We start from the raw sequence: 10,577 nt of genomic DNA on the forward strand, positions 1-10,577 counted from the left end.
AAGCACTAATGGGATCCTTAGAACCACAGTGAGCATGAACAGTTAGTGGCCTTTGCTGTACAATAAATAATCAGGCTGAGTGGGTCCCCACAGTCGGGACCTATATTTCTCTTCCATGCTCAGAGCCTTTCCAGGGCTCTGCAGTCCAATGGGACCACTGGTCATCAATCCCCCTCTTCCTGGCAAACACATGTAGGTTGGTATTCCCCCCCCCCACTGCTACCTCTACTTCATTCGCTGTACATTCCCCAAGATTTATCTCTGCTTCATTGTGGTCTCGTCTTGTTCCCTTTGACTTTGTGGGTTTATACCTTTGTGATTCCTTTACTAGCACATTAAGGATGCTCCCAGGGACAGAGTAGATAAACACCTGAGGTTAATTTGTCATTTGAAACTGTCCTAATGTAACATTTACACGTCCTAATGTAACACTCAAATATAATAGAAATGTATATTTGGTGTTCATCTCTGGTTCCTGGCATAGTGCTCCTAAAACCCTTGCAATTTCCTGAGCATTAGGGGTGAGAGAAGCATCTTTTGTTATAATATTGGGTCTTACGCCTCAGTTTCTAATACAAGAGCCTCTAAGACCCTTGAGATCTCCAAAGTGAGGAGTGACTTTGTATATGCTGATAAGATGACTGGCGGCTGGGGGCCCTAGATATGGCGGCTGGTTACCAGAAAGACCAACCATGTGGTGAGAGATCGGAACTTCCAACTGCCCTTCTGACCACAGGAGATGGGAGAGAGGGCAAAGACTGAGTAAGTCACCAATGGTCAGTGATTTTGTCAATCGTGCCCCTGTCATGAAACCTACATAAATATCCTACACAAGAAGTTTGGAGAGCATCCATGTTCCCCCTTCCTCACCCTCTGCATCTCTTCCACTTGGCTGTCCCTGAGCTGTGGCCTTTATAATAAACCAGTAATGGCAAATAAAATACTTTCCCGAGTCCTGTGAGCCTTTCTAGCAAATTACCGAATCGAAGGAGGAGGTCATGGGAACCCTCAACGTACAGCTGATCAGCCAGAAGTATGGGTGACCCGGGCTCGTGATTCAGCATTTAAAGTAGGAGCAGTCTTGTGGACTGTGTCCTTAACCCATGGGGTCTCTGCTGATTCCAGGTGGGTAGAGTCAGAACTGACTTGAATTTGATTTTTTTTTAAAGATTTTATTTATTTATTTGAGAGAGAGAGAGCACATGAGCTAGGGAAGGCACAGAAGGATAGGGAGAAGCAAACTTCCCACCAACATCAGGCTTCAATCCCAATCTGGAGATGCCATGCCAGGACTCAACCCAGGGACTCTGGAATTATGACCTGAGCTGAAGACAAATGCTTAATCCACTGAGCCACCCAGGTGCCCCGGAACTGAACTGAATTTTAGAACACCCAGCTAGTGTCTGCAGGGTTGGAGGATTGGCTGTCAATGTGAGGAAAAACCACATATATTTAGCACCATAAGTGAAATATTTTGAGCAGAAAATCCCAAAATCGTTGGTACCAAGAACGGAATGCTGCTTGGTATTAAAAAAGGCACCTCGGACAAAAGTACAGTTAAAGATATGTATTCCTCCTAAATTCCCTAAGGGAGTGTAAGAAAAAAGAACTTTGCTAAATGGTATTTTTCTTTATTATTGTAATTAACGACACAAAAACACACATTACAGGACTTTTCCTCTTCAGTTTCCAATTTTGAGTCCAGGCCATCTTTATATCTGGAGTTTTAAAAATATTGCTGCAATTATGTCAAACTTTAAAAGGAATACTTGTATCATGAAATTTTTCATATACCTTTTGTCTTTTCCTGGAATTTTCAATTAGCTCTCTTTTTTCTTGTTAATCACAAAATTCATAGGCCTTCACCTTATCAGTTGCAGAGCATGGTTGGACTCCATGGTTCTGAATAGAGCAGCTCTGCCAAGGAGCTTTCTGGAACTGACTTCAAAGAGTCCTTTGACTTTCTGGACTAAAACCTCTCTGTTTCAGAACCATGGAACTGATCTGTTCCTGGCCATCCTGGACAAATTCCACTTTTTTGTATCCCATATTTTATTTTTTTTATCTTAATTTTTTTAAGTAGACTCCATACCCAATGTGGGTCTTGAACTCATAACCCTCAGATCAAGAGTGACATGCTCTACTAACCCAAGCCAGCCAGGTACCCCTGTATCCCATATTTTAGACTCAGTTTTGCCTTTGCTAGGCATGACCTACAGTAATTCTTTTTAAGTAAGGCACTTAAGTTGTAAGCTTTCTAAGACTGTGTATCTAGTAGTGTCTCTGTACAAGTATCACTCTTTGATACTTCAGCATTGACCTTGGTCCCCTGGTCAACTGTCCACTCAACCAAGTTCACTACACTACACTACAGGTAGTCCCTACAGTGTCCAAGTTCATACCTGTTGCTTCATGATTCTGTGATTAGCCCACCATCCCCTTCTTTGGGGGATTTTCTTTTCAGATGGTAGACATATTTTGAAGTGTCTGCTCAACCTGTTAGCCAACAATTCCTCTCTGAGAAGACCCCTTTGCCCTGAAGTGTGCTGTGAGGTCTCATCTCAATGATCAGACCTTTGGAGAAAAACCAAGTTGGGACAATGTGCTTGCCTCTCTTGGATATTTGGTATTGTAAGGGGGAGTAAGGTCAATCTCTCCCATTCCTAAAGCACGTACTCTGTGGGGCAGCTATATTCTATCCTTCAGAAAGCTTCAGACTGCAGAGAGAGAGAATAATTACACAAAATGAGAGAAGAAAGATGTCAAGAGAGAGTTCTGCTAGTTTAACTTTGGACTCTTGAATCTGAAAAGGTAAAATCTGGGAAGAGATAAAATAAAAATCTTTTGAATTCTGAAAAAGGTGAAGAAAATCAACGTCACTCTGCCAATCACACTTTATGATATAATTACTTGCCTGCCAACTTAGACTGGAAAGAAATTGCTTCAAGAGGGAAATAAAAAGAGCTGTGATACTAGCTAGTGTAGACAAGAAGAACTAAGAAGAGGAAACACATTGTCCAAAAAACAGCTCAAAAGGCAAAATTTCATCAAATATTTATTGGGCACTTACTCTATACCCAGCAATTGATTCATCCCTGGGGACACGAAGATGGGACATAGTTGCTGCTCTTGAAGCTCCTGGCCTGAGGGGTCCAGAGAGGCCAACTGTTGAAGTACACAAGGAAGGCAGCGGCCAGATGGCAATGGACCAAAATTGGAAGCAAGGGACCGACCCTCCAGGAGGTGACTCCAGCACTTTGGGAAGAAGTGAGAATCACTTGACCGAGAACAGCAGTACCAGAACATCCCATAAAGAAAAGGGCCTGGATGTGACAGTGGGCAAGCAGATTCTCCAGCAGTGGGCAGTGGATTGAATGTCAGGGTGAGGGCAGAGGACAGTGTGACTCCCATGAGGCTGGTCTGGGTGCCTCCCTAGTTTCAAGAACAGGAAAAACAAGGAAAAGAGAAGAGGTCTTGGGAGCTGGGGTAAGATGAGTCTGGAAGGCTGGATTTATGACAGGATAGGACTGCTGAGGGAGATCACACAGTAAGAGTGAGGAGAGCAAGGACAAGCCTGGGCAGGAGATCCTTCCAGGACCGAGAAGACAGAGTGCAAATGGCGACTGCAAACCTGTGAAGAGCAGAAGCCAAGAGAGTGAGGGGTGGGAAGGAGGGTCCCACACCAGATGTCTCGAGACGCCAGGGTCCCGCGCCCACTTTGCCAAAGACTGTCAGGTGTACGCCTGCAGTCTCAGCATCATGATTTACAACCTCCCATCTCTCTCATAAATCGTGTGGTCCCTTTAGGTTGGACCAGAGCAGAAAGGGTATAATGAAGACAGCAAAATGAAAGTTACACAGGAGATGGATTTCAGTGCGTGGTGGGGTGGGTGGTGGTGGGCTGAGAAATCAGAGAAGGTGGAGGCAGGCATGATGGATGCTTCTTCCAAGAACCTGGCCGTCAGGGGCAGAGATGGAACTGCGGCCGGGAGGCCCAGAGTACACCACCTGGGCTGGACAGACCTGGGCAAGTTGACCAGCTGGTGGGGAAAGGCAGTTAGTGGAAAATGGTAAAGACTGGGCACAATGGCTGTGTCCTCTCAGGACAGGAATCCTTGTGGATTGGAGTGGAAGGATTGGGAGCACAGGTGCAGGGACTGGCCAGACTAGCCAGAGAAGTGCCTCTCTTCCACTCCGATGATACTAGGGATTGAATGTCTGTGCCCCACTCCCACTCCCCAAAATCCTATGCTGAAACCCTATCGTCCATGGGGCTGTATTTGTAGATTGGGCCTGGAGGGTGGTAAGGAAGTTTAAACACAGACATAAGGATGGGCCCCTGATCTGACAGGATTAGTGTCCTTATAAGAAGAGACAATGGAGAGCTCACACTCTGTCTCTATGCACCCGCTCAGAGGAGAGGTCAAGTGAGGACAAAACAGGAAGAGAGCCCTCACCAAAACCAACTCTGCCGGCTCTTGATCTGGGACATCCAGTCTCTACAACTGTGAGAAAATAAATGTCTGTTGTTTGAGCCTCCCAGTCTGTGGTACTTTGTTACAGTAGCCAGAGCTGAGTGACACAGATGGGAAGGAAGGGAACAGGAGGGTACAATTTTTTTTTAAGATTTTACTTATTTATTTTAGAGAAAGAGAGCATAAGCAGGGGGAACAGCAGAGGAAGAGGGAGAAACAGGCTCCCTGCTGAGCAGGAGCCCGATGAGGGGCTGGATCCGGATCATGATCTGAGCTGAAGGCAGACAGGTTAAGACTGAGCTGCCCAGATGTCCCAGGAGGGTGCAATTTAGATACGTCTATAAGAACCAGATGTTTGTTGGTCGGAGGAAGTTCATTCTCTGACTCTCAGGAAATAAGAGACAAGCTTGTCTATTGAAAATGAAAGAGGGGTTGGTGAGGTCAGGAACATAGATATCAGGGAGAGCCCACCAGTGAGGGATCGATGCTGGACATCCAGAGGATTCTAGAAAAGACAGGAAAACTTGGGAATGCTGGACATGGTGTGCTGGGACTTCAGGACATGGCCACGCAGAGATGTCCCTTCCCCAAATGCCCCTTGGAATCTTCTGGACATGGAATGTTGAGGCTGACTGGGCCTCAGGATATTATTATTTTCTGGAGTCCACAGGAAGGCTGAGCAGCCCTGTTTGTAATGTAAGCAAGTAGATAGGATCTGAGTGTTGTGGGTTTTATCTTGGGCTGCAGGTTGTCCCAATGCCCGAGTGAAGGTCAGTGGGGAGAAACCTCGGCTTGCTAAATAAAGGCAGGGAAGCGAGGAGCAAGTCGCGGGACACTGGAGAGCGCCACTGTGGTGGTGTCCCTCTCACCCTGGTTATGAAGTAGGGGCTTTCAAAGACGGGTGCCAGGGGGCGCCTGGGTGGCTCAGGGGGTTAAGCCTCTGCCTTCGACTGGGGTCATGATCTCAGGGTCATGGGATTGAGTCACACGTTGGGCTCTCTGCTTGGCGGGGAGCCTGCTTCCTCCTCTCTCTCTGTCTGCCTCTCTGGCTACTTGTGTTTTCTGTCAAATAAATAAATAATCTTAAAAAAAAAAAAAAAGGACGGGTTCTAGGAAGAGAGCTCCGCCCTCCCTCCTCCCTGCAGCCAGCTAGAGGAAGCCATAGGGCAGGAGACCAGGTGGAGAGGCGGACTCCATGGGACCACTGAAAGATGATGCCAAAGCTAAGAGAAGAAGCTCCCTAAAGAGTCTGGGAAGTGCACCACCTGGTTGATTGATTTTGTGACCTCAAGCTCATCTCTGGCCCCTTTAATAAAATGCTGGTGTAATTCATCTTTGTAAATTGATTAAATTAAACAGAAATGAATGTCACTTTGAGAGTGAATTGGGAGAGAATTTTGTGACAGCCCCTTGGGGATAGAGACCAGCGCAGGCCTCTTCTGGGAGATGCCGGTGCTGGTTAGGAATCCCGGAGTTGTGTCCTCACACCATATCTGGGCGTCTGGGCGGGCGGCCCTGATTAATGGCTTCACCTCTCTGACTCTCCGCTGCTTCTTCTGCACAATGAGGGTTATGAGAATAAAGCTGGATGCTGCGGGCAAGGACTTGGCTGAGTATCTGGTGACGGGAGTGCTGGATAAAGGAAGTCCTTATCATCTTCCTCATCATTCACATTTATCTTAGAGATAGTAACAATTCCAAAAGAAATCCACAAATATTTCCCCAGAAAAAGAGAAGATGATTTTTCAGGAATATAAAAAATCCCAGGGGGGCCTGGGTAGCTCAGTGGGTTAAGTGTCTGCTTTTGACTCAGGTCATGATCCCAGGGTCCTGGGATCGAGACCCGAGTCAGGCTCTCCACTCAGAGGGGAGCCTGCTTCTCCCTCTTCCTCTGCCTGCGATTCCCCCTGCTTGTGCGCTCGCTCTACCTCTGTCAAATAAATAAATAAATTCTTTCAAAAAAATCCCAGAGAGCCTCCTCTGAAGAGTTGTCCATAGCCAGCTCCTCAGGTGACCCTTGCTGGTCTTCCTGAAATTCTGCTTCCGGTTGTCACAGAGCTTGTCAGCCCCTGGAAGCAGGAGCATCATGGGCTATTCCTCCAAGCCAGGACTTTTTCTGTCTCTGAGCCATCCACTGAGACAGGACAGAGAGAGGAGGGAAAGCGAGAAGGAGGCTGGAGAAGATCAAGCCCATTGTTGCACAAGCCATTTTGTCTGCAAGTGGGTGTTCATCGGGTATCTTGGCTCCGATTCCCTGTCACCAAACCCATGGTCCTGAATCCCACATGCAATAAACCACTATTGCTAGTTCTGCTTGTGCCTTTCCCCTGACACAGGACAAGCTTTAAGACAGTGGTTCTTGACCGGGGGAGTTCCGCAACGTCTAGAGACATTTTTCTGTGGGCACGACATGGAGAAGTGCTACTGGCTTCTAGTGGGCAAAGGCCAGGGATGGTGCTAGATGGTACACAATTCACGGGAAAGTCCCCCATGACAAAGAAATCTGTGATTCCCCTCTCTTCCGTATCCCTATTATTTCTTCCCTATGGCTTTCTCTATGCTGAGGGAGGGCCGAGCTCCCTTCCTGGCACCCCTTGATGAAAGCCCAGATTTAATATCCGGGGTTACAGTGTCAAAGTTAAGAAACCTCACTTGAAGGAAAAGGCAGCCCTCTCCACCCCATTTAATTCACTAAGGTTATCAAGCTGGCGGTTTGCCAGCTGCCAAGGATTTTAAAAAGCCCTACCTTGAGTGACTGTTTTGCATTGGCCTGATACACTTATGTACAATTTTCTAAGCAACTTGCCTTCAAGATGTCCTTGTTTATTACTTGGCACTGTATGGAAGTGCCCCAGTTTAGGACACTCCTTTGGGATGTCATCATTTCATTCATTCATTCAACCAACACATGCTCACTGAGCTCCTCCTTACACTGTGACAGGCTCTAGGGAGAGAGGATGAATGAGACAACATCTCAAAGTGTGCGTACTGGGGAGCAGGACAGGGACAGATGTGCTGGTGAGTAATCTTGATCTTGTTCCAATTAAAGGTCCTCATGAGATTCATGGGAGTGGGACAGCAAAGGGAGGCGTGATCCACGTTTCCTATGGAGGTCTCAGAAAACTGGCCCCTTCAGCCATAGTCACTTTCTGGTTTCCATTGACAAGTGACCTTCCTGACACTTCACTGTGTGGAAAGGCAAGGGGGTAGGCTGGGTAGCAGTAATAAGCAATTTGGCCTAATGATGCCTCGTTAGGAAGATGCCTATAACCTCATTCAATGGGGGAACCGAATGAATAAAAAATTGTTCAAATGTCCTTAAATCTCCAAATCAAGTGTTTGAGTCAAAGAAACAGAAGGTAAACAGGGTTTCAAAGGCTGGGAAATACTCCAACCAAAGTAGGTCAGTTCTATTCTTATTTATTAAAAGAGTTCTTGCCAAGAAGCATAAGAACTCAAGTCTGGATAAGCCCATAAAATACCCAGAGGATGGAGACTTAGACACAGGAAAACCATCTTGTGATAATACAAGGCAGGACATGAGTGTATGAAAATGACATGTAAAGACCAAGAACGTAAGGGAGAGTGCCCTGGGTGACCAGGATCAAGAGATCTGGGTTCTAGCCCCAGCTCCGCTGCTAACTTGCTGGCTCAGGGCAGCTCTCTTTTCTCTGTGGGTCTCAATCTGCTCATCTGTAAAACAAGGGAATTGAACCAGAGGATCAGGAAGAAGCCTTCCAAGGCACACTGAAGACTCACACCAAGTGAAAGCTCTCATTTCCCCCTCTGCTTATTATTGACATAACCTGGGGTCCCCCTGAGACTAAAAATGTAGGTACAATCTCAGTCCTGAGGCCAAGCCACCTGGTGATTTCTTCTGACAACCTCAGGGTTACTACAAATACTTAATTAGGAAGGAGAGGGAAAGGTGATAAGGAGGAAACTATTAGCTCTCCCATCCCTGGGCACTGAGTAACAACATACCCAGAGGCTTTGAACTGTCCCCAGTGTCCTGGGTGGCATTTCCCCACACTGGGAGTTCAGATTAGTGAGTGGGTACTATTGTTCTAGCATCTTCCAACCACCAGGCCCTGCCACTGGTGAGAAGAGGCTCCAGGGTTACAAGGGACCTGGGAATGAGGGTCCTAAATTCTACTTTTCCAAACTATAGCTGCTAGAATGTCACCAAGCTGTGAGTATCAACACTCCCATTAGCTCTGGGAGGGAACATTTTTCTTATAATCAACCAGGAGAGGACTACAGGAAGGCAAGGTCATTGGACACCAGGAAGGACTCACCCAGGACAGAGACTGGAGACTCTGAATTGGGTCCCCAAGCACTTTTCTTGGGGTTCTTGGGACAGAGGCCTTGAGGGCCAGTTTGGAATGCTGGTGGGAAGAAGTGGTTCTGGAATTTGCATCCCCCCCTCCACACACGCACACTTCCCACACCACCACCCCCTCCCTATTCCTTCCATCCTGGCTGTCTGGGTGCAGCCACTCATTCACAGATCCCAGTGGGAGAGGCCCTGGATTCCAAGGAGTTCCAGTGGGAAAGGAAAACAAGCCACCCCCTCTGCCTTTCTCTTCTTTTCCAGCTCCTCCCTGGAGCCCCCAGACATTCAGACATTAGGGAGCCAGATCCCAAAGGGGAGGGAGGGAGCTGCAAACGGTCCCACCATAGACAGACCCGAGATGTTCCAGCCAGAGCTTTCTGAGGTTTTCTTTTCTGCAGACCGTGTGTGTGTGTGTGTGTGTGTGTGTGTGTGTGTGTGAGAGAGAGAGAGAGAGAGAGAGAAAATGTCAAGGCTTTGGGACCGACAGACCTGGGTTCCAATCAATTTTCCCTAGGGCAAGATTTTTTGGTCTCTTAGAGTCTCTGTTTCCTAGTTCATAAAGAGAGGGGGTGACAATATCAACCCGGACAGCCGATCAGGAGGTTTCAATGAAATAATTGAGGCAGAGTGCCCAGCGCACAATGGGCTCTGCCCGGGGCGTCTCCAGTGTTTCCGTCGAGGCACAGCCTGAAGGAAGGGATGGCGTTTATCTTAGGACTCCCTTTGCCCTACGCACTTGCTGTTTTACTCTGGGGGCGAGGCTATATGGCGAGGAGCTGATAGAGATGATCCTGGGGGCGGGGGGGGCAACGGGGTGTAAGAGTTCCCCTTGCTCGGCGGAAGATCTGGGGACTCCCCCACGCCCACCTCGCGTGGGACCCGCGGAGGGGAGCGGTACTCACCGTGTGCGCAGCGCAGGCCAGCAGTAGCAGCAGCGGTGGCGGCGGCCACAGCAGCAAGCGGGGACGCATGGTGCCCGGCGCGCTCCCCGAGGGGCGCCTCGACGGCCGCCCACCTGTGCGCACCCCGCGGCCTTGGAGCTCAGCGCCCTCCGCGGGGTCCCGCGCCCCGGCCGGTCGCCGCGTCCGGAGGAGCCATGGGTGGGTCACCCGACCCGCGGTGAGCCCCAGGACTGCTCCTCCTCGGAAGAGGTGGCGGCGCGCTAAGCCGCCCAGCCCATGGATAAGGACGCGCGGCGCTGCCGGCGCTCCTCCACCCGGCCCCGTCTGGCAGGGGGACAGCGCGCCAGGAGCGCAGGGGAGGAGAAGGAGGAGGAGGAGGGAGGGCGCGGAGGGGGGGCCGCAGCCGGCTCCCGCAGGCTCAGCCCCCGGGCGGAGGGGACCAGGAGAGGGCACGCTGCCTTAGCTTCAATGCTGCAACACCCCGGAGTCCGGAAAGGGCGCTAAGTTCCGGGGCAGCTCTGCCTCACCCTGGCTGCCCGCGGATGAGCGACGGATGACACCTTTCGCGTCTCGCCTCTATTGATACCCACATTCAGGTTAAAAGAAGGTTGTGCCAGGGCCCTGCAGACATAGAGGTTGCTCCGTAAATGCCTTGGCATTTATCGGGGGGCACAGCGACGTGGCACTCCATCTCCAATTTTCATTTTGTGTTTCATTATTAAAGTCATACCCGCTCATTCTAGAAAATTTTCATTCCCATGCGTGCCATCGCACAAGGCGGTGTGAATGATCAGGTGAGACCCAGGTGGATCCTGTGGGACACCCAGGCGTTTTGGGGGGGCTGCACTGAAGATGAACCCCTGG

General features: G+C 49.2%; 1 protein-coding gene across 2 annotated transcripts in view; it reads right to left on the reverse strand.

Annotated features, from left to right (window-relative positions):
* Positions 1 to 10,012, reverse strand: part of SCTR (secretin receptor) — a 72,631-nt gene extending 62,619 nt beyond the window's left edge. For both annotated transcript variants that reach the window (XM_032840881.1, XM_032840880.1), the window contains exon 1: positions 9,714 to 10,012. In XM_032840881.1, coding sequence (XP_032696772.1) covers positions 9,714 to 9,782 — 69 coding nt within the window. In that variant the 5' untranslated portion in view covers positions 9,783 to 10,012. The remainder of the gene's footprint in view (positions 1 to 9,713) is intronic.
* Positions 10,013 to 10,577: the final 565 nt, after the last annotated feature.

The sequence above is a fragment of the Lontra canadensis genome, unplaced genomic scaffold (genome assembly GCF_010015895.1).
Source record: "Lontra canadensis isolate GAN:19392208 unplaced genomic scaffold, GSC_riverotter_1.0 scaffold117, whole genome shotgun sequence".
Taxonomy (NCBI): Eukaryota; Metazoa; Chordata; class Mammalia; order Carnivora; family Mustelidae; genus Lontra; species Lontra canadensis.